Source organism: Hypanus sabinus, chromosome 20, assembly GCF_030144855.1.
Source record: "Hypanus sabinus isolate sHypSab1 chromosome 20, sHypSab1.hap1, whole genome shotgun sequence".
Lineage (NCBI taxonomy): Eukaryota > Metazoa > Chordata > Chondrichthyes > Myliobatiformes > Dasyatidae > Hypanus > Hypanus sabinus.
The window spans coordinates 67,662,204-67,686,799 of NC_082725.1; the positions used below are offsets into that span (position 1 = coordinate 67,662,204).

General features: G+C 42.1%; 1 protein-coding gene across 1 annotated transcript in view; it reads right to left on the bottom strand.

Annotated features, from left to right (window-relative positions):
• Nucleotides 1–24,596, bottom strand: part of kif15 (kinesin family member 15) — a 186,170-nt gene that overhangs the window by 139,982 nt on the left and 21,592 nt on the right. The window contains exons 4-5 of the mRNA XM_059945706.1: nt 13,022–13,098; nt 5,114–5,151 (exon numbers count right to left, since the gene is read on the bottom strand). Coding sequence (XP_059801689.1) covers nt 5,114–5,151; nt 13,022–13,098 — 115 coding nt within the window. The remainder of the gene's footprint in view (nt 1–5,113; nt 5,152–13,021; nt 13,099–24,596) is intronic.

Genomic DNA, 24,596 nt, shown 5'->3' on the forward strand with positions numbered 1-24,596 from the left:
GTTCGGTATGTCTGAAGTGTATTATATTCTAGCTTCTTATTAACAAGTTGTCTTCGTCTTTCTTCTGTCATATATCTTTGAGATTCTTTTTCTAATTTTATAATCTCTTTTTCCAATTGATCTATTTCTACCATATATTCCTTCTTAATTTTAGAAGTATAACTTATTATCTGGTGCCTCAAATATGCCTTCATCGCTTCCCATAATACAAACTTATCAACTGAATGTGAATTTGTATCTAAAAAAAATTGAATCCGTTTGTTCATAAAATCACAAAAATCTTGATGTTTTAATAATATTGAATTAAATCTTCATCTGTAAATCTGTTTCTGCTTATCCATCATTATCATTGTCATTATCAAGGGGGAATGATCTGACAATATTCTTGCTTTATATTCCATATTTTTCACTCTGTCTTGAATATTCGCTGATAATAGGAAAAAATCTATCCTTGAATAAGTTTTATGTCTATTTGAATAAAATGAATAATCTATTTCTCTTGGGTTAATTCTTCTCCATATATCAATCAAATTTAAATCTTTCATCAATGATAAAGTTAATTTTACTACTTTTGATTTTGTAACAACCTTTGTTGACCTGTCTAAAACTGGGTCTAGACAAAAATTAAAGTCTCCACCTATTAGTATTTTATCATGTGCGTCAGCCAAGTTCAAAAAGGCTCTTTGTATAAATTTTACATCATTTTCATTTGGTGCATAAATATTCATAAGAGTCCATAATTCTGAAAAGATTTGACAATGTATAATCACGTATCTCCCCGCAGAATCAATTTTGTATTTTAATTGGTAGTTTTGTTAACCAAAATTGCAACTACCCTTGCCTTTGAATTAAATGAAAATGCAATAACATTTCCGACCCAATCTCTCTTTAATTTCTGATGTTCTATCTCTGTTAAATGTGTTTCTTGTAAAAAATCTGCATCTATTTTCATTTTCTTAATGCATGTTAAAATTCTTTTTCTTTTCCATTAAGCTCATTAACATTAAAACTTAAAAAGTTCAGTAAATTAGTCATTATTTTTAACAAGGTTATTCCAATCTATAACAATACATAATATTTCAACTCTCATAGTATCTTGGGGAATCTTTTTAAAATTCTCCATGTTGCTATGTGTCATCCCCCCCCCCCCCCCCCACCGATCATCCAGGCAAAGAAAGATAAAAGAAAAATAGATTATTAAGAAAAAGATAACAAAATACCCCCATACTAATGTAGTGAATGAAAAAAACCACATTACCCCCCTCCGTTGTACGGGTCATGGCAATCGCCATGATTACACACGTGAATCCCGTAGCGATTGATCAGAAGTTCCCCCAGCTCCCCCATAACGAACAGAAAGAATATATAAGAGAAGAAAAAATAATACCACTACTCCCAATTAATATTCCTCAAATTTTTACCTTTCTCCCCCACCATCACATATTTAAGAGTATATTTATTAATTCTTCCGTCCTTAAATATCCATCAATTCCATTCACTATCTCAGTCTTCATCTTTAATCCATTTCGCTTCCATAGATTCTTAGCTGTGTCTAGCGAATATTTGGGAGTTCTTGTGTGAGCTCCTCCGCTTTCCGATAATCAGTAAAAAATCTTTTATCATCATCCAAAAAAATTATCAGCGCTGCCGGGTGGCGCAGTGTAAATTTATAACTCTTTTCCCCGTAAGACTTTTTTCACTGGGTTAAATTCCTTCTTTCTCTTCAAAAGGTCATAACTTATGTCAGGATAGAAAAGAACTGCTTTCCCTTCCATCTTCAATGGCCCGTTTCTCTTTCTGGCACATTGGGCAGCTGCCTTCAGGATCCTTTCTTTATCTTGGTGTCTTAAGCATTTTATCAAGATTGGTCGCAGGTTTTGATCTTGTTGAGATTTTGGTCTTAAGGCTCAATGAGCCCTTTTGATTTCAATTAACTGATTTCCCTCTTCCATTTCCAAATTTTCCAGGATTGATTTTTGAAAAATTTTTATTGAATCTTCTCCCTCTGTACCTTCTTTAAGACGAACAATCTTATTATTGTCTGCTAAAATTTTCAAGCTCGTCCACTTTTTCCAACAACCGTTTTCTTTCTGATGTCCAAGCAAGGATATTATCTTCCATTTTGTTCACTCTATCCATGGTGTCTCCCGTTATTTCTTCCAACTTTTTAAACTTTCTTATCCGTTCTCTCCTGTTTTTTCACAACTTTCAAACATAATTTTCATATTTTTAATATCCATTTTTATTACTTTTAATGTTTTCAATTCTTTTAATTCATGCATTATTTGCACCAAGGCTTTTCTTATATCTTCAGGAAATCTTCCACTTCCAACCTCTACCTGCTGTTCTTTTTCTCCCTGCTTATCTTCATCTGTATCGTCCAGAGAATCCGACTCCGCTTCAGATTCACTTTCGCTTTCAATCGTAGCTGGGAATTGTAGTTTAATTTGCTCCTGTTTGTGCATGCCCATTTCTTGCACGTGCAGTTCCTGTTTCTCCTTTTTAGAAACTGTTGATATTGCCGCAGTTTCCTGCTCTGCATCGCCAGATGCGAAATGCACCTCGCCATGAAGAGGTCCAACCTGAGCTCGAGGCTCCGCCATAACAGTTGGCCTTGTTTCTTTTTAAACTCGTGCTGTCTTCAAAGTAGTAGTTTTCTTCTGTTTCTGTTTATAAGACATGACTAAAGACAATCCTGAGTAGTTTATAAGTAGTTTTTAAGAGTGTATTTACTAACTTTTCTTCACTTAAACATTACTTTACCAGTTTTTTGTTGTGATTTTTTTAAAAACGGGAGAGCTGGATTTCCTCATCTCGATCCTACGTCATCACGTGACATCCCCAAAGGTCACCTTTCAGTTTTGAGGCTGTGTCTCCACCACAAGGAACATCCTCGCCACATCCACCTCATCTAGTCCTTTCAATATTCCATAGGTTTCAATGAGATGCTCAAGCATTCTTCTAAATTCCAGTGAGTACATGTCCAAAGCCAAATGCTCCTCATATATTAACCCCTTCATTCCTAGAACCATCCTTGTGAACCTCCTCTGGACCCTCTCCAATGGCAATATATCCTTTCTGATAGTCAATTTTGGATTGTTTTGAAGTCCAAAACAATTGACAATACTCCAATTAATGTCGTATAAAGCCTCAGCATTATCTCCTTGGTTTTATATTCTATTCCCCTTGAAATAAATGCCAACGTTTCATTTGCCTTCTTTACCACAGACTCAACCTGTAAATTAAACTTCTGGGAGTCTTCCACAAGGACACCTAACTCCCTTTGCACCTCTGATGAGTGTACCCTCTCTCTCCATTTAGATACTCATCTGCATTATTGTTCCTTTTACCAAAATCCATTATCACATTTCCAAAGCTGTATTCCATCTGCCACCTTTTTTGTTCATTCTTCCAGTTTGTCCAAGTCCTGCTGCAATCACATTGCTTCCTCAGCACTACCTACCACTGCACTTAGCTTTTTATCATCTGCAAACTTTGCCACTAAGCCATCAATTCCCTTATCTAAATCATTAACAAACAATGTGAAAGTAGCAGTCTCTATACTGGCTGAGGAACACCACTAGTCACTGGAGCCAACCAGAAAAGGCCCCCTTGCACCCTTCCAGCCATTTCTCTATCCATGCCAGTATATTTCCAATAGCATCATTGGATTTTATCTTGTTAAACAGCCTCATGTGAGGCACCTTATCAAATACTTTCTGAAAATCTGATTGAGATCCATTGCCTCTCCTTTGCCCACCCTGATTGTTACTTCCTTGAAGAATTCAAACAGATTTGTCAGGCAAGATTTCCATTTACAAAAACCATGCTGACTGGCTTATTTTAAAATTAGTCTCCAAGTACCCCAAAATGGAACACTTTCCCAACCAGAGGTTAGGCCTATAATTTCCTCTTTTGTCTTCTTCCTTTCTTAAAGAGTGGAGTAACATATACAATCTTCAGTCCTGTGGGATCATGCCAGAATCAAGTGATTCTTGAGATAATGACCAATGCATCCATTATCTCTTCAGCAACCTCTCTCAGGCCTCTTGGATGTCGTCCATCTGGTCCAGGTGACTTATCCACCTGAAGACCTTTGAGTTTGCCTGGCACTTTTTCCTTTGTAATAGCAATGGTACTCATCCTGTTCCCCGATACTCACGGACGTCTGGCACATAGCTATTGTCTTTCACAGTGACAGGCACAAAGTACTCATTAAGTTCATCTGCCAATTCTTTGTCCCCCATTTCTACCTCACCAGCATAATTTTCCAGTGGTCCAATATCAACTCTCACCTCCCTTTTATTTTATACAACTGAAAAAACTTTAGTCTCTTGTTTTTAAAGTAGCTAGCGAGTGTATTTATAGAAAGCCCTGGGATTTACCACAATCTTGACTGGATGATATTTCATGTTCCCTTTTTGCCCTTCTAACTTTCTGTTTATTTTCCTACTCTCCCCATATTGCTGACTGCACTTTGCTGTTTTCAATTACATGCTTCCCTTATTCCATCATCAACTCCGCTGGGTTCCTAATCTTGCCATGCTTGTATTTCATCCTCACAGGAATACATTTGCCCGAGTTGTCACTATTTCCTTTCAAAAGGCTTCCACTTATTGGAAATATTACCCACAAGCTCCTTTGCCAGGTCTGACTTCAGGTTTTTGAAATCAGACTTCTCTCAATTTCAGACCTCATCATACATCTTCCTATTACTAACTTCAGAAATTCCACTGAATCCAAACTCTTCACAACACATTCCCCAGTCAATAATGGGAAAGTTAAAATCCCCCACAGGAACCTTGTTGCTTTTACACCTTTGTTCTTTGTCTACATATATGCTTCTCAAACGTCTGCCATCTGCTGGTGAACCTTTAATAGAAATGAAGCAAACTGATCATTCGTTTCTTATTTCTAAGTTCTATCCATGTAGAAGTGCTGAATGGAATACATCCACCAAGTAAAGCACAGATCGTTTCCTTTATCAACTTTGCAATACGTCTCCCACATTTACCTTCCCAACTACGACAGAAACTTCTATACCAGAAACATTGTAAAAGCATACAATTTCCGTACTAGAAAGCTTTCAAGTGTTTAAAATGTGTGTACATACCCAACATTGTAAATGTCTTCCCTGAACCAGTTTGTCCACTAAGAAAAAGAAACAGTGTTAGTAAGTTTCTTTGCAAAAATCAGACAGCTGTAGGGGAATAAATGAGTGAATTTTGATGACGTTTATACTTAAAAGAAAACCATTTGGGTACCTTTCTGAAGAGCAGTGAATATCACTAACTTAAATAACATTCAATCTAATTTTTTATCCAAGAATTTAACTACCATTATAAACATAATTACATTTTGTGAGATGTCAAAGGAAAAGGATGTCAGAGGAAAATAAAGGAATTCAAAAAAAAAATACTCGGAGGTTGCTAAGGTAGAGCAAAGACGAGGAAGGGCTTTCTGCTGAAGGAACTCCATGGGCACAACAGTGCCTGTGGGAGAAGAGGAACCATTGACATTCAGAGATTTTTTTTTCTAAGGACATGTTTCTAGTACCAGCAGAGGGTAGGAGCAAGTAGCATTTTCAAAGTTGTTTCTCCAGGTACAAAAGGGAAGCAGACTCTCATAGAACAGCTACACTTGAGCCGCAAGTGTTGTGGTTGAGTACAAGTAACAGTGTTATAGAGCAATACCACATGGATACAGGCCCATCAAGTCCATGCCCAACCAGCCAGTCCCATTTTCCTGCATTTGGCCAATATCGCTCTAGGCTCTCAACTTCATGTAAATATCCAAGAGCTTTATAACTGATACTATACTTCAATTACTTTTTGGTTACTCCAAAGAACTTTTAAGGATTTGCCAAGCACGACTTTATGGACTCCTCCTAGGCTATTGCTATCCAAATGTTGGGTGTTTTAATGCTGGCTTTGGTTTCAGGAGGCAGGCAAGTTTTCCTCAGAATTACCCTCCCTGTTAAGAGTGCCGGAATAAATCATCAAATTAGTTTATTATTGCCACATATACCAAGGTACAGTGAAAACTTTGCTTGCCTATCATTTATACAGATCAAAGAGAATGTGCAATGCAGGTAGACGAAGTCCTAACATGGTAGATTGCAAGGCCAACAGTCAATCTTATTATTTAGTAGTCTTATAGCAGCAGGGCAGAAGCTGTCCTTGAACCTGGTGGTACATTCTTTCAGGCTTTTATAGCTTCTGCTCAATGGGAGACAGCAGAAGAGAGAATGTCTGAAGTGGCTTGGGCCTTTGATTATACTGGCAGCTAGAAGTGTCAGAGTCCATGGCTGGTTACCATAATGAGATAAATTATGTGCACAACTCTCTGCAGTCAGACAGCACATGCCACACCAACAGTAAAGGTCAAAGTGGACATGCTAAATAATGTTAGACCTCTGAGAAAGTAGGGGCTCTGTTGAGCTTCCTTGGCCCAGGCATCAGCATGGTTGGATCAAAACAGGCTATTGGTGGGTTCACAGTTGAAGCTTTCAGCCCTTTCAACTTCAACACCATTTATGCAAACGGAAACATGTATAAAGCACATCCTTTTCCTGAAGTCAATGATCAACACTGTTTTGCTAATATTAATGAAAAGGTTGTTGTCATAATATTGTGTCATTAGGCTCTCATCTCCTTTTCGGTACTCCAATTTGTTCCAGAGGATTGGAGAGTTGTGGATGTTGTTCCCTTATTCAAGAAAGGGAGTAGAGATAGCCCAGGAAATTACAGACCAGTGAGTCTTACTTCAATGTTTGGCAAATTGATGGAAAACATCCAGAGAGGCAGGATTTAGGAACATTTGGAGAGGTATAAAATGATTAGGAATAGTCAACATGGCTTTGTCAAAAGCAGGTCGTGCCTTATGAGCCTGATTGAATTTTTTTTGAGGATGTGACTAAACACATTGATGAGGCTAGAGCCATAGATGTAGTGTATATGGATTTCAGTAAGACATTTGATAAGGTACCCCATGCAAGGCTTATTGAGAAAGTAAGGAGGGATAGGATCCAAGGAGACATTGCTTTGTGGATCCAGAATTGACTTGCACACAAAAGGCAAAGATTGGTTTTAGACAGGTCATATTCTGCATGGAAGTCTGTGACCAGTGGTGTGCCTCGGGGATCTGTTTGGAGGCCCCCTTCTCTTTGTGATTTTTTATAAATGACCTGGATGAGGAAGTGGAGGGAGGGGTTAGTATATTTGTTGATGACACAAAGGTTGGAGGTGTTGTGGATAGTGTGGAGGGCTGTCAGAGGTTACAGCGGGACATTGATAGGATGCAAAACTGGGCTGAGAAGTGGCAGATGGAGTTCAACCCAGATAAGTCTGAAGTGGTTCATTTTGGTAGGTCAAATATGATGGCAGAATGTGGTATTAATGGTAAGACTCTTGGTAGTGTGGAGAATCAGAGGGATCTTGGGGTCCGAGTCCATAGGACACTCAAAGCTGCTGTGCAGTTTGACTCTGGTTAAGGCATATAGTGCATTGGCCCTCATCAACCATGGGATTGAGTTCAAGAGCTGAGAGCTAATGCTACAGCTATATAGGACCCTGGTCGGACCCCACTTGGAGTACTATTCTCAGTTTTGGTCACCTCACGACAGGAAGGATGTGGAAATGATAGAAAGGATGCAGAGGAGATTAACAAGGATGTTGCCTGGATTAGGGAGTATGCCTTATGAGAATAGGTTGAGTGAACTTGGCCTTTTCTCCTTGGAGCGACGGAGGATGAGAGGTGACCTGATTGAGGTGTATAAGATGATGAGAGGCATTGATCATGTGGATAGTCAGAGGCTTTTTTCCAGGGCTGAAATGGCTAGCTCAAGAGGTCACAGTTTTAAGGTGCTTGGAAGTAGATACAGGTGTCCCCCACTTTACAAATGTTCGCTTTACACCATTTTGCTTTTACAAAAGACCTACATTAGTAACCTGTTTTCGTGTTACAAAGAGGATTTTCGCTTTTACGAAAATTTTTCCCATATAAATTAATGGTTCTTCACTTTACAGCATTTCAGCTTAAGAAAGTTTTCATAGGAACACTCTATCTTTGTAAAGGGGGGGGGGGACACCTGTACAGAGAAGATTTCTGTGGTAAATTTATTTACTTACACAGTAAAGTGTAAGTGGTGAGAGAGTGGTGAGTGCATGGAATGGGCTGTCGGCGATGATGGCGGAGGTAGATACGACAGGGTCTTTTAAGGGACTTTTGGATAGGTAGATGGAGCTTAGAAAAATAGAGGGCTATGGGTAGCCCTAGGTAATTTCTAAATTAAATACGCGTTTGTCACAGCATTGTGGGCTGCAGTGCCTGTATTGTGCTGTAGGTTTCCTATGATTTCTGTTTCTAGGTTGTCATTATTTGAGATGGGCCCCAGTACAGAAGTGTCAGCTGCATACTAGTAGATGGAGTTAGAGCAGAACCTGGCCATACAGTTGAGTGTACAGGAAGCAGAGAAGGAAGCTGAAGACACAGCCTTGTTGGGGCACCAGTCTTGAAGATCATGGCAGGGGAGTTGCTACCTCTCGTCACTGGTCTTTTAGGAAGTTAAGGATCCAGCTGAAAAGGGAAGGGTTGAGTCTCTAATTCAGGAGTTTGCAAATGACTTTGCTTGGAGTTATAATATTGAAGACAGAGCTGCAGTTAATAAACAGTAGACTTATAATAAATGTCTTTACTGTCCAGATGCTCCAGAAATGAATACAAGGCCATGGAGACTGCATCCGTTAAAGATCTGTTAATGCAGAAGGGTGGAGTTAATACATGCCTGACCAGCCTATTAAGTTACTTCATGATGGCCTATATCAAAACCACCCAGTGCTAGTCATAAAGGCATGTTACCAGGATGACTTTTTACCAGTAGTCCTCTTAAAGATGACCACTAAAAATAGTCTTCTTTAAGACGACAAAAGACAGGTTAAAAATATCTGCAAATACCCCAATCAGCTGATCAACAGGGACACAGCCAGAATGACAGTGGCATGCTCCTCCTGCAGGATGTGGGATATTCTTGGTGACCTCGGTCAGCAGTAAGAAATGCAGTCAGTTACAGCTCCTAACGGCTGCGTTAAGGAACTGGAACTAGAGATGTATATTTAGGATTGTCTGACATGCTGCGAACATTGCAAACAAGAGGTTTAACGTGGTCACACCCAAGATGCATGCAGTAGACAGTTAAATAACTACCAGGAAAGGTAGGGTTAGGGTGCAGAAAGAGTACTGGATTTGCAGGATGCTGGCCATTCCTGTCAGCAACAAGTATAGTGGAGCTACAATGGTGCTAGAGAGCAACTTCTTTGAGTTCAACTGCGGAAGCAGCTTAATTTCTACCTTTATGTCTCTCTTTAGCTTTTCAAGGTGGATGAGGTCCTGTTGAAGACCCCGACCTACAGGTACACTCAAACTTCAGTTCTTTACGATGTTGGTTCCTGCTCCTGGGATTCACCAGCCAGCCGTTTTTCAATATCCCAAGGACACAGTAAAGAAGATGAGCGTGCCTTTGGGATTCTGAGGCTTTGTGGCCCTGGGGATGAGCTGCCAACTGAGGCACCGCAGGAGAAAACAGAACATCGGGAACAGCGGATCAGCTGTCAGAGGGCTCTGTACACTGATTACACTTTTTTGTCGTCTGCGGGGGAGAGTTTGTTGCCAATTTGAGTTGGACCGCTTGGGGCAAAAAAAGCCATGAGGCAGATTTTAACACTCTAAATCAGCCAGTCTGTTTTTGTCGCGTTAGCCTCCCCCTTATTGTATGACACCTGTCGGGGATTAAGTGCGGGAAAGAAGGAGGGTCGATGGTTTGCTGCTGCTTGTTTGTGGGGGGAGTAGGGGCTTTGGGGTTTTACTGTCACTCATTCTTTGGGGTACTCTTCTGTTTTTGTGGATGTCTGCAAACAAGAATTTCAGGTTGCATATTGCATACGTTATTATATATACAATATATAATTGTGTATATTATGTATTCATCCGTTATTAAATGGAACTTTTGAGCCCTTTGAATACTGCTAACCTGTTAGGACACAGCAGCAGTCAGCTCAGCAGGGTCAAAACATCAACCCAGAGAGTAAAGTCAGGCAGAGAAACAGTAATAAGTGACTTGATAGAGGGTTAGACGAGCAGTTTCTGTGGCTGTAACAGAGAACAGGATGGTGTATTGCCTTCAGGACCGTCTCAGAAGAGATGCATAACATTTTCAAGGGGAAGAGTAAGCAGCCAAAGGCCACGAAGCACACTGGCCCCAACAACACAGGTAAAAAAATCTCCTGCACTGTGAGCTTGGTAGTTATAAAACAGGATAAAAAGTACTACTTTCAAGGTAGCAATTCCTAGATTATAGGGCAGCAGATAAAAGTAATGAATGCATAGCTGAAGAACTATTGCAGGGGCAGGGTTTAAGAGATAGGTTGCATCTATCCAGATACACCAGTTCAGAACAGAGTCCCACACCAGCCATCAGTTGTGGCACAACAGCACTAATCTTCCCAATGAGCTTAATGCATTCCATGCACCTTGCTGAACCCAAATCACCATTAGTCTTCCAGAGAGTGAGCTCATGGAGAGCATCTGGCTCCGATGCCATGTTCTTAAATACTGCCAATCAGCTGATGGGGATATTTGTAGACAATTTTAACCTCTGCCTGTTTCAATCTGAGGTGCCAACTTGCTTTAGGAAGACAACTATGGCCACTGTACACAAGAAAAAGATAATGCACTCTAATGACTACAGCTTGGTATGGTAATTGCTCTGCCCATGATTGAAAGAAACTACCCATTCCCCCTCCGGAGGCCATGTTTACACTTAGCTGCTTTATAAAGTAGCTGACATAATTCAAGACCCACCCACCCTGGAATTCTGCTTGCTTCTCTGCCCCCACCCCCCCCATCAGGCAAAGAAGCTAAAACCTGAAAGCATAAAGGCTCAATGACAGCTTTTATCCCACTGTGAAATTACTATTGAACAATTTTACAAACTAAATTTTAGACCTCACAATCTAGCTTGCTGGGACCTTACTGTCTGCCTGCACTTCCTCCACTGCTAGTTGGAGTGTCTAATCTATTTTAGCAAGAGCATCAAGTCAGAAAGTGCCAGTATTGAGAGGAATATTGCATTCAGTAGCCTGTAAGGAAGAACAGGCGGAAACAAAGTAATAGACATAATGGAACAGACAGATCAAGTGTGTTTATTTTAATGCTAGGAGTATTAAGGAAAACTGTGATGAACTTGAATCATATGAATCAGTACATGGAATATTCTAGGCTTTTGATGTTTTGGAAAACAGAGAGGGAGTAAGTGCAGGCAAGAGGGGAGGAGGTGGGAGGACGTTGAAGCTACGCTATTAATCCAAGACAATATCACAGTTGCACTCAGAGGACATGTGGGGGTGGGGACTCTATCTGGGTAGAACTCAAAACTTAGACTGACCCAATCACTCCGAAAGGACTAGATGACAAACAACCCCCCCCCCCCCCCCCCCACTGCCTCCCCAATAGTCTTAGGACATTGAGAAGCAGGAAGGAAGGTTTATTAAATCAGTACAGAGAAAGTGTAACAAGCAGATGTACTGTACTGGGCTTGGTTTTGGTAAATGAGCCTAGTCAAACAAACAATGACCAATGATAGTTTTAGAAAACTCTGGACCTCGGAGGAATGTATTAACTTCGAGCACAGCAAATTATGAGTGTATTAGACAGAAAATGGGGACAGTTAATTGGAAACAGCAAGTCCACATCTGAAACGTAGAGGATGTTTAAAAGACCAACTTGCACATACAGGATAAGTATGTTCCAGTGTTATGATCCCAGCCCCCTCCTTTGTGAGAATCGCAAGAGCCCTAGAGAAGGGGGGTCAATGACCCAAGAGAAGAGAGAGGTACGTGCTGATTACCTCGTTTCACGGCGAGGCAAAAGCTGGCGACTGTGGTCATTGTCTCTTGGAGACACCTTTGTGAATTGAGAACTATACTACGTGTATACCCTCAGGGCAACGTGGGTGGAGTGACGGAGAGAGATTGCATCATCCCAACCTGATTGACATTTGAGACCCCATGAGCAAGGATAAAAAGGTGGACTGAAAGGGGCAGGCCCTCAGTGACGCACCAGAAGGACACCATCACTCATCGCTCCCATGCTAGCGGGAAGCCATTCAAAGCCACGTGCGTTCTGTTCTCCTTTGCCTGGGGAGCGGGTGGCTGATAACATCGAAAAGGACTTCGAACTGACAACGGGGAACTCACGTTCCTGATTCAACGGTTTGCGGCAAAAAGGAAGGGCAAGTTTCTTTTCTCACCACCAATCTCTTTCTCTCTCTGACACATGAAACTCAGCGGCCCCCCCCCCACAAAGGCAGAAAGCCTGCATGAACTCGAGAGACTTTTATATTTCCATCGGACGAATTATTACCCCTAGACAACGATAGAGCTTATTTCTTAATGATGATTATTACTATACCCGCGCTTTAGATTGAGTATTGACGACGTATATTATCTGAATGTTTGTATTAACCTTACTTTTGTGCCTCTTTATAAATAAAGACTTTTAAAAATAGTACCATCAGACTTCAACGGACCTCTCTATCTTTGCTGGTAAGTGATCCAGTTACGGGATACAGAACACCAGTAAGAAGGAAAATGATGGCAAGATAAGGGAACTTGAATTTTGAGAGGGGTGGTGAACTTAGTGAAGAAAAAGGATGTATAAGCAGTTTAGGAAGCTAAAAATCAAATTGAGTCCCTGAGAATTATAAAGCTAGAAAACAATCAAGCGGGGAATTAGAACCAGGAGAGGCCACAAAAGGTTATTGACAGTAGGATTACGAGCAGAAACCAATTGATGAACCAGTACGTTTAAGGTGGAAGAGGAACCCCACGTGGTCACAAGGAAAATATGCAAACTCTACACAAGCAGCATGAGTTTAGAACCGAACCAAGTCCCTGGATCAGAGTGACCAGCATCAGCTGCTTCATTACCTACATACATACCACGATAAGAATTCAATGTCACTTACTATGCAAATATGGTGCCATTGTATCCATTCATACAGGACTCAATAATGCCTCGGCCAACAGTTGAAAAAACGGATTCCTACAAAACGAAGGGGAAAAATTCACATCAAGTTTGTGATTATTTGGATCTTCTTGTAATACTGCACTTGAGAGAAAGGCGAACCAACTAATTTCAACATCACAACACTTATTCTACCAAAAGGGTTATCCAGCATCATCAAGTTGTTTTTAAACTATGATTTGTTTAGTTGCTGCTTTTCCAGTATTAAGTCAGGACTTTATAATTCACTAGCTATAATAGGCTAAAAGTTATTAGGCTTCATAAATTACTGATGTTTTTATATTAAGTACTTAATATAAAAAGAGCCATTGCTGCAAAGAGAACATTAGCGATTAAACAAGCTAGGATTGAAACCTTTAGACTGGAGATTAGAAGACCAAGAACGATTTGACAGACAAAAATACACAGAACACATTAAATGCAATACCCATGGAAATGTTTTCTCCTGCAGGAGAATCTAGAACAAGTGTTTTAAAAAAATGTTCCATTTAAGTATTGGGCACTTCTGAGGGTTGCACGACTCTTGAACTCTTCGAAACAGAGTCTGGTTTTTTTTGAAAGGACATTTAGTTAGATACTGTACTTAATAAGAAAGGGATGAGCATGAGAGACAATGCTGAGCCAAGTTCATAATCAGATCAGTAATGAGCTTGTTAAATGGCAGAGCAGGCTTAAGGACAAGTAACTCACATTCCTGCTAGGAATTGTCTCACCAGGAAAACAATCCTTCACATTTTACAAGTTCAAAGCAGTGTGGACTCAGTATTTTTCAGCATACTTTTTAAATTTATAAACTAATAGACAAAGAAGAGTACCTCCAAAATATTTCTGCAAAAAAAAAGTTGTAAAACAAAATGCAAAAGCTATAATCCAAAACAAAACAAAGCATGCTGAAGGTACCTAGCAGGTCAACTAGTTTCTGTAGAGAGAAAAAAACATTTAGGGTCAATAATCTTTCTTCAAAAAGTTCCGCAAGAGATTATTGTGCATAATCAAAATCACATAAGATTGTGAGTGAATATACTGGCTTGAGTTGAGAAATTTGGCAGTGGGATGCAGTATGGATTTGCACCTATGGCCCCAGCTATCAAAATAAATATCCATGACTTGGATTAGATCAACTCAAATACAGCATTTCTAAATTTTAATAGCATTCGATGCTGGGGAGAACTAAGAGCTGTGAGGTGGATGGAAAAAGACTAACAGTAAATGTTATTTAGACAAATTGGGCAAGTACATGGCAGATGTTGTTTAATGTGAATAAATACAGTTCTAAAATCCAAAAACAGGTTCTTGAAATTGGAATAGATTGAGAAAAGGAGAACTGCAATGAAATCCAAGAGTCTTAACACACTAGTCACTGAACACAACAGTTCAAGAACAGCTAGCAGGAAAGCAAATCAGATTGCAAGATGCACTGAATACAGGAGCAAAGGCAACTGGATTTTTGGACTTATCTGAAAGTGCCATGAAATATTACTTTACTGGTTCATGGAATGGCAGGCCCATATACATTGGAGTTTATAAGAATGAGAGCTCAAATCTACAAAATTTGAACAAGACTTAACAGAATAGGTTACTTTCTATTACAGAACCCAGGAGGCTGATGAACAGCCTCATCCAGAACATCAACTGTTTCTTTCCCTCCATAGACACTGCCAGATGTGCTGAGTTCCTCCATCATCATTTTGTATGTGTTGGTCAAGATTTCCAGCATCTACAGTCTTCTTATGCCTAAAAATTACAGGGGTTGAGTTGTTCTTTGAGGAGGTTGGTGGGTTGGAAGAAGAGAACAAGAACCCTTTATGATTCTGAATGGAAGAAGATGGTGCCAGTAAACAATGCAACCAAGGATAACATCTTCCAAGCAGTTCATAAAACTACTTCTTTTCCTTTTAAATGTGGTTCTCTACTGTTGGGGCCTGTGATCAGCTTTTTGCCAATGCATTTTCAGGGCAATTGAGCAATCAGGCATGACTCCATCTCTTGCTGATTAAAGCTGAGAAAGACTGAAATTGAGGTAAGTGTAGAAGGCTAGGGAATGTTCAGTGCCATCTACCAGCCTCTCGCTCACTGCTCCCAGAGGAAGGTGTCTGCGTGTGACAGTCTCTCTTCTCCTGTCTTGCTCACTGCTCCCAGAGGAAGGTGTCTGCGTGTGACAGTCTCTCTTCTCCTGTCTTGCTCACTGCTCCCAGAGGAAGGTGTCTGCGTGTGACAGTCTCTCTTCTCCTGTCTTGCTCACTGCTCCCAGAGGAAGGTGTCTGCGTGTGACAGTCTCTCTTCTCCTGTCTTGCTCACTGCTCCCAGAGGAAGGTGTCTGCGTGTGACAGTCTCTCTTCTCCTGTCTTGCTCACTGCTCCCAGAGGAAGGTGTCTGCGTGTGACAGTCTCTCTTCTCCTGTCTTGCTCACTGCTCCCAGAGGAAGGTCCCTGCTTTCAAATTCATTCATTCTCTCTCTCTCCTGTTGAAGGAGTCCTGGGTCCTGACACTGTGGTGGATTCGACTCTAACTCACATTGTTATGTGTTTCTAGTTGCTTCTTTTTGTTGCTATTTTGTGTGATTTTTAATCAGAGCAGCCACAGATAACAATTGACACAGTGCTAGATTGAACTAGAACTGAGCTGAAAATGAGCATGCCTGAACTCTTTCGAAGACTTTTGTGGATTGGTGTTTTATATTAGAGTTTTTGGGTTGTTTCTTTTTGCCGAATGTGCTTTATTTTGGGCGCGCTGTGGGGTCTGATGATTTTCTTTGAACAAATCCCCAGTTTTTATCTTGTTTCGTGGCTGTCTGTGGGAAGACGCATACATACCTTAATAATAAATATACTTTTAACAGGAGGAAAGGAAGCAAGAGCAAAACTGAAGGAAATGGAACATGCTATTAAAACCCTTACCAAGATCGAAGGGCAAACAGTTTTCTTCTCCCTTAACTATCCCAGAAGCACTGATGTGGAAAGTGTCAACAGAACAAATACAATGAAGTCAGAGGTAGAAAGAAGCGGGTTCTCCAGTGTACACTGAGGACAGTGCAGCCTACAAGTATTGGACAGAAGCTGGGGGATGAGGAAGCTGAAGGGTACAGAAGATCTCCAGAGGAAGTAAGATCAATAATTGTTTGGAAGATAATGGCCTGATGTTCAGCAGTGTGACCATGATCAAGGGGCAGTAAGAAAAGAATCAAAATCGGGGTTTAGCTCTGCTGGTACAGGTCGTCCATTATGACAATGCCCCTTTCTGCAGGATTGATGACTCTTCATTGACAACTAACGCCATTTTAATCTCTCCCTCTCCCAGTGTAGAGTGCCTTCCCATTTCAAATTGTCCACCACTATCCATGTACCAAAAAAGACCAAGGTACCATGCCTGAACGACTGGCAGCCTGTAGCACTCACCTGAATAATAAGCAAACTCTTTGACAGGCTGGTCAAAGAACACCTCTGTAGCCCAAAGGGAACCCCCTACAATTTGGCTACTGACACAACCGATCCACAGACAACACAATAGCCACAGCTCTACATACTGTGCTTAAGCATCCTTCTTCTCCAGATGTGTATCTGAGAATGCTGTTCTTGGACTACAGTTCAGCATTCAACACCATAATTCCATCCAGGCTCGACAGGAAGCTCAGAGACCTCGGCCTTGACCCTGCTCTGTGCATCTGGATCCTGGACTTCCCGTCAGATCACTGCCAGCTGGTAAGAGTGGGCTCCCTCACCTCTGCCCCTCAACACTGTGTACTAGGTCCCCTCCATTACTCGCAGTATACCCAGAACTATGCTGCTACCCACAGCTCTAATCTGCTAATTAAATTTGCCGACAACACTACATTGATTGGCCTAATCTCAAACAATAACGAGGTGGCCGACAGGGAAGAAGTCATCTCTCTGACACAGTTGTGTCAAGAAAACAACCTCTCCCTCTATGTCACAAAAACAAAGGAGCTGGTTGTGGATTACAGAAGGAATGGAGACAGGCTAACCCCTTTTGACATCAATGGATCTGGGGTTGAGTGGGTAAACAGCTTCAAATTCTTCGGTATCCGCATCACCGAGGATCTCACATGGTCTGTACACACCAGCTGTGTGGTGAAAAAGGCACAACAGAGTCTCTTTCACCTCAGACGGTTCAGAAAGTTTGGTATGGACCCCCAAGTCCTAAGAACTTGCTACAGGGGCACAAATGAGAGCATCTTGACTGGCTGCATCACTGCCTGGTATGGGAACTGTACCTCCCTTAGTCACAGGACTCTGCAGAGTGGTGTGGACAGCCCAGTGCATCTGTAGTTGTGAACTTCCATGATTCAGTAAATTTGACAGGTGTGTAAAAAAATAAAAAAGGGCCCGTGGGATCATTAGGGACCCCAGTCACCATAACCACAATCTATCCCAGCTGCTACCATCCAGGATATGGTACCGCAGCACAAAAACCAGGACCAATAGGCTCCTGGACAGCTTCTTCCACCAGGCCATCAAATTGATTAACTCATGCTGACTTGATTGAATTTCTATGTTACATTGACTGTTATTATAAATTACTATGATTGCACATTTAGACAGACATATCATAATGATTCTTACTCATGTATGTGAAGGATGCAAGAAATAAGGTCAATTCAATTCAATTGTTTCACAATTCTCCAGCTGATTATTTCCTGGAGTTTGGTGTTTTTCTTAAAATTAGGGCAAGAGCTGAACAGGGCAGGTGAATAGATAGATTAAGCAGTCATGCTGTTTATACTGTGTGCAGCCAGCAGGATCAGAATCACAGAAAACGACATGTCGAACAGCCCATTGAGTACATGCCAAACCATTTAAGACCATAAGACATAGGAGAAGAAATTGGCCATGCAGCCCATCGTGTCTGCTCCACTATTCCATCATGGCTGAGCCAGAATCCCACTCGACCCTAAATCTTGCCTGACAAATCTGTTGAAATTACTTCAAGTCGAGTTTATTGTCATTATGTCGAGATACGTGTATACCGTCAGATGAGACAATGTTTTTCTGAACCAGGAGTGTAAAGCATACCACACATACAAAATGCTGGTGGAACACAGCAGGTCAGGCAGCATCTATAGGGAGAAGCACGGTCGACGTTTCGGGCCGAGACCCTTCGTCAGGACTAACTGAAGGGAAAGATAGTAAGAGATTTGAAAGCAGGAGGGGGAGGGGAAAATGTGAAATGATAGGAGAAGACCGGAGGGGGTGGAGTGAAGCTGAGAGCCAGAAAGGTGATTAGCAAAAGAGATACAGAGCTAGAGAAGGGAAAGGATCATGGGATGGGAGGCCTAGGGAGAAAGAAAGGGGGAGGGGAGCACCAGAGGGAGATGGAGAACAGGCAGAGTGATGGGTAGAGAGAGAAAGAGAAAAGGGGAGGGGGAAAAAAAAACTAAATATGTCAGGGATGGGGTAAGAAGGGGATGGGCATTAACAGAAGTTAGAGAAGTCAATGTTCATGCCATCAGGTTGGAGGCTGCCCAGCCGGTATATAGGGTGTTGTTCCTCCAACCTGAGTGTGGCTTCATCTAGCCAGTAGAGGAGGCAATGGGTAGACATATCAGAATAGGAATGGGATGTGGAATTAGAATGTGTGGCCACTGGGAGATCCTGCTTTCTCTGGCGGACCGAGCGTAGGTGTTCAGCGAAACGGTCTCCCAGTCTGCGTCGTATCTCACCAATACATAAAAGGCCACACCGGGAGCACCGGATGCAGTATACCACACCAGCCGACTCACAGGTGAAGTGTCGCCTCACCTGGAAGGACAGTCTGGGGCCCTGAATGGTGGTGACGGAGGAAGTGTAAGGGCAGGTGTAGCACTTGTTCTGCTTGCAAGGATAAGTGCCAGGAGGGAGATCGATAGGAAGGGATGGGGGCGATGAGTGGACAAGGGAGTCGCGTAGGGAGTGATCCCTGCGAAAAGCAGAAGTGGGGGGGGGGGTGGGAGGGAAAAATGTGCTTGGTAGTGGGATCCCACTGGAGGTGGCGGAAGTTACAGAGAATTAAACGTTGGATCCGGAGGCTGGTGGGGTGGGAGGTGAGGACAAGGGGAACCCTATCCCGAGTGGGGTGGTGGGCGGATGGGGTGAGGGCAGATGTGCAGGAAATGGGAGCGATGCGTTTGAGAGAAGAGTTGATGGTGGAAGAAGGGAAGCCCCTTTGTTTAAAAAAGGAAGACATCTCCTTCGTCCTGGAATGAAAAGCCTCATCCTGACAGCAGATGCGGTGGAGATGGAGGAATTGTGAGAAGGGGATAGCATTTTTGCAAGAGACAGGGCGGGAAGAGGAATAGTCCAGGTAGCTGTGAGAGTCTGTAGGCTTATAGTAGATATCAGTAGATAAGCCGTCTCCAGAGATGGAGACAGAAAGATCAAGAAAGGGGAGGGAGGTGTCAGAAATGGACCAGGTAAATTTGATGGCAGGATGAAAGTTGGAGGCAAAGTTAATGAAGTCGACGAGCTCAGCATGCGTGCAGGAGGCAGCGCCAATGCAGTCGTCGATGTAGTGAAGGAAAAGAGGGGGACGGATACCCGTATAGAGTTGGAACATGGACTGTTCCACAAAGCCAACAAAAAGGCAAGCATAACTGGGACCCATACGGGTGCCCATGGCTGCACCCTTGGTTTGGAGGAAGTGGGAGGAGCCAAAGGAGAAATTATTGAGAGTAAGAACTAATTCTGCTAGACGGAGGAAAGTGGTGGTAGAGGGGAGTTGGTTAGGTCTGGAATCCAAAAAGAAGCGAAGAGCTTTGAGACCTTCCTGGTGGGGGATGGAGGTATATAGGGACTGGACGTTCATGGTGAAAATAAGCCAGTGGGGGCCAGGGAACTTAAAATCATTGAAAAAAATTCAAAGCATGAGAAGTGTCACGAACATAGGTGGGAAGGGATTGAACAAGGAGGGATAAGACAGTGTCAAGGTATGCAGAAATGCGTTCGGTGGGGCAGGAGCAAGCTGAGACAATGGGTCTATCTGGACAGGCAGGTTTGTGGATCTTGGGTAGGAGGTAGAAATGGGAAGTGCGGGGTGTGGGAACCGAAACGTCGACAGTGCTTCTTCCTATAGATACTGCCTGGCCTACTGCACTCCACCAGCATTTTGTGTGTGTTGCTTGAATTTCCAACATCTGCAGATTTCCTCGTGTTTGCCATGTAAAGCATAGTAGTACACAACACACACATAACATACAATAACTTAGGCAATTAAGGATGAAATTTAAAAATTAATTATGCATAAATAAACAAAGTGCATAAATTAAATATTGTAAAGTACAGAACAGATTAACCGGGGACACTTCAAATGAGATGTGGCAGGGAGTTCAGAAGCCCATTGGCCTGAGGGAAGCAACTGTTTCCCATCCTCACCGTTCTTGTTTTTATGCATCAGAATCTCCTGCCTGATGATAGAAAGTCAAAGAGGATGCTGGATGGAGGGGTGGATCCTTGATAATACTATAGACCCTGCTCCTGATACATGTCCTAGATAGAGAAGATAGAAGATTGGGGGGGGGGGGAGGGGGAAGGGGTGCAGAGTTTCGCTTGCCTCAGTCTCCTTATCAAGTAGATGCACTGCTGAAGTCCACAATGATTTCCTTGGTCTTCTCCATGTTCAGGCTTGGGCTGTTCTCACACCAGTCCACCAGGCACTCTACTTCTCCATTGTTGTATATCCACAAACCTGAGGACATGGTTTGAGCTGAATCCTAGATACAGTCATGCATCAGCAGTGGGCTGAGCACACAGCCTTAGTGAGCGCCTCTGCTCAGCGTAATGGGACTAGAGATGTTGCTGCTCACATGGACTAACTGTGGTCTTTCTGTTAAGAAGTCCAGGATCTCGTTACAGAGGGAAGTATTGAGACAGTGAGGACAGTTCCCCCACCAGTTTCTGGAATATAATTGTGTTAAATGCCATCTTTGAAGAATTAACATGCAGGATAGACAAAGGAGATTTGGTGAATGATGTGCACTTGGATTTTCAGAAGGTCTTTGACAAGCTGCCACACATGAGGCTGCTTGATAAGAGCCCATGGTATTACAGGGAAGATACCAGCATGGATAGGGTATTGACTGATTGGCAGGAGCAAAGAGTGGAAATAAAGGGAGCCTTTTCTGGTTGGCTGCGAGTGGTTGAACACGAGTGGTGTTCCAGATGGATCTGTGTTAGGACTGCATCATTTTACATTTTGTCAATGATTTGGATGATGGAATTGGTGGTTTGTGGCCAAATTTAGACAATATAAAGATAGGAAAGGGCAGGTAGTTTTGAGTAAGCAAGGAGGCTAAAGAATAGCTTATACAAGTTACAAGAATGGGCAGAGAAGTGTCAGATGGAATACAATGTCAGGAAGTGTATGGTTATGCACTTTGGTAGAAGGAATAAAAAAAATGTAGAGTACTTTCTAAACTAGGAGAAAACTCAAAATCTGAGATGCAATGTGTCTTGGGTGTTATCGTACAGGATTCGCTAAAGATTAGGTTGCAGGTCGAGTTGGTGTTGAGGAAGATAAATGCAAGGTTAGCATACATTTTGAGAGATCTAGAATATACAGTAAAAGCAAGGATGCAACGCTGAGGCTTTATAAGGCACTGGGAAAGCCTCACTTGGAGAACATTGAACAGTTTTGGGTCACTTATGCAAGCAAGGATGTGCTGACATTGAAGAGGGTTTAAAGGAGTTCACAAGAATAATTCTGGGAATGAAAGAGTTAACAAGAGCACCGGTGGTTGGCTCTGGGCTTGAATATATTTCTCAGAAGAATAAGAGAGGGATCTTATTGAATCCTACTGAATGTTGACAGGACTCAATATTGTGGATGTGGACAGGATGTTTCCTATGGAGGGGAGTCTAGTACCAGAGGGCACAGCCTCCAAGTAGAAAGATGTCCATTGAGAAAATGAGAGGAATTTTTATGGAATTCATTACCACAGGTGGCTGCAGAGGCCAACTCATTAGATATATTTACTGCAAAGGTTGACAGATTCTTGATTAGTCAGGGAATGGAATGAAGAGTTATAAGGTGGCAGGAGATTGGGGCTGACAGGGAAATGGATCAGCCATGATGCAATAGTAGAGTAGTCTCAAAGGCCAAACAGCCTGATTCTTTTCTTCTATCTTATGGTCCAAGTTCCATCTGCCATTTTTTGGCTGGTCTAGATCCAGCTACAAGCTTTGATAGTCATCCTCATTGTCCACTACAGCCCCAGTCATGGTGTCATCCGCAAACTGGTTGATCGAGCTAACCACATTATGACCCATGTCAGTGATAGATAACAACAACCCTTGTAACATTCCACTAGTCACAGGCCTCCAATCAGACAGGCAACCACCTGCTACCACTCTCTGGCTTCCCTCACAAAGCCAATGTCTTATCCAATTTATTACTTCATCTTGAATGCCAAGGTACTGAAACTTCTTGACCAGCTTTCCATGCGGGACCTTGCCAAATGTCTTGCTGAAGTCCACGTGGACATTATCCACTGGCTTGCCTTCATCAGCTTTCCCACTATTGATGTCAGGCTCACTGGCCTATAATTTCCTGGTTTATTTTTAGAGCCTTTCTTAAACAGCAGAACAACATTAGCTATCCTCCAATCGTCTGGTACTTCACCTGTCACTAAGGACGATTTAAATATCTCTGCTAGGTGCAATATCTGCACTTGCCTCCTACAGGTTCCAAGGGAACATCTTGTCAGACCCTGGGGGCTTGTTCACCCAAGTTTGCCTCAACTGCAAACACCTCCTCTGTAATCTGTATAGGGTCCATGACCTCAGTGTTGTTTGGCCTCACTTCTATAGATTCTGTGTCCTTCTCCCGAGTAAATACAGATACAAAAACATTCATTTAAGATCTTATCCATCACTTTCAGCCCCACACATAGATTACCACTCTGATATTCCAGAGGACCAATTTTATCCCTTTTGCTCTTAATCTGAAGAAGCCATTTAGATTCCCCTTCAGCTTCCTCTGATATTCCAGAGGACCAATTTTATCCCTTTTGCTCTTAATCTGAAGAAGCCATTTAGATTCCCCTTCAGCTTACCTGCTGGAACAATCTCATTACTCTGTTTCGCCCTCTTAATTTCTTTCTGGACTTCCGGTATGATGGCGATTGTTTAGTCGCTTCAAACTTTTGCTCCATTATACTTCTTATCTTCGCACTATGTGTCTCCCTTTTTAAACCTTAGTTCGTTATTTTATTTGCTTTCTTTTATCTGCCTGCGAATACGTCTATCTTATAATGGCTACAAAAAGTACTAAACTCGGGGAAAAAAGAAACTCCCACGGCTCTGTCGGCCGAGATTCTCTCTATCCTGGAACAGCATCGACAAGATACTCTAACGGATATCAAGACTGAATTTAAAGGCTTCTATCAATCAGCTGGAGTCAAAATTGGATCAGATTAACGCCAGAGTGGATGACCATGCTGAACATCTATCTCGCATCGACCTAACCTCTGAAGGTTTAGAACGCCGTGTTCAACATCTAGAAACTCTCTGCTCCAATCTAACAGAGAAAACCAGTAAACTTACTTACAAAATGGCGGATCTCGAAAATCAGAGCAGGCTCTGCAATCTGTGAATTCTCGGTTTGCCGGAGGCCACCGAAAAGGGCTCTTCTGTTGAATTTTTCTCTTCTTTTCTCTGTGAGATTTTCAGGAAAGAATTTCTCCCAATTCCACCCGAGCTAGAAAGGGCTCACAGGATTTATGTCCCTCGTGCTATTTTGGGTTCTAGACCACAGCCAATTATCCTGTGTTTCCATCGATATCAGGTGAAAAACAGTTTGATTATGGAGGCATGCCAAAGAGGTACTCTGACCTTCGTATCGTATCGTGGAAGATTATGCCCCCCAGGTTCTGAAGATGTTTGCTGAGTTCAAAGGCATAATGAAAGAGCTCTTTAATCGTGGATTCAAACCTTCTCTTCCTAACCCTGCTGATCTTCGAATTACGCTTACTACTGGAGAATATAAGTGGTTAAAATCAGTGAAAGAGGCAGAGTTGTTTGTTGGAAATCTTCCAGCCATCTTGACTTCTTCAGACCTGGTTTGATTTTCTAAAATGGCTGATAAGTACTTCTTGAATTAAAGTTTTTTTTGCGAACTCAGACTCTACTTCATATATGTCAAACTCAAGGCCCACGGGCCAAATCCGGCCCGCGGTGGAATTATCTTTGTCCTGCGAGATAATATCTAATTACTATTAAAGCTGGCCCCAGTAATCGAAGCGCCTATGGCGTATGATATGGCTAATGCTGAGTTTATTCAGGTACCAGGTTTTCAGGGTTTTTAGTGTTTATTCGGTTTCCCTGGTTTATTTCCTGAATATCATTAATGAATATTTTTTTTTTCTCTATTAGAGCTGGACCGCCAGTATATTGCATGCACCACTAATACTACAAATCCCACAATGCACTGCCAGTGCATTGCTCACGCTTGCCTTACTCTCTCATCAGCATCCTTATGGTGCTAGTCACGTGTGGTCAACTTTCAGCTATCCCTCACCCCAAAAATGG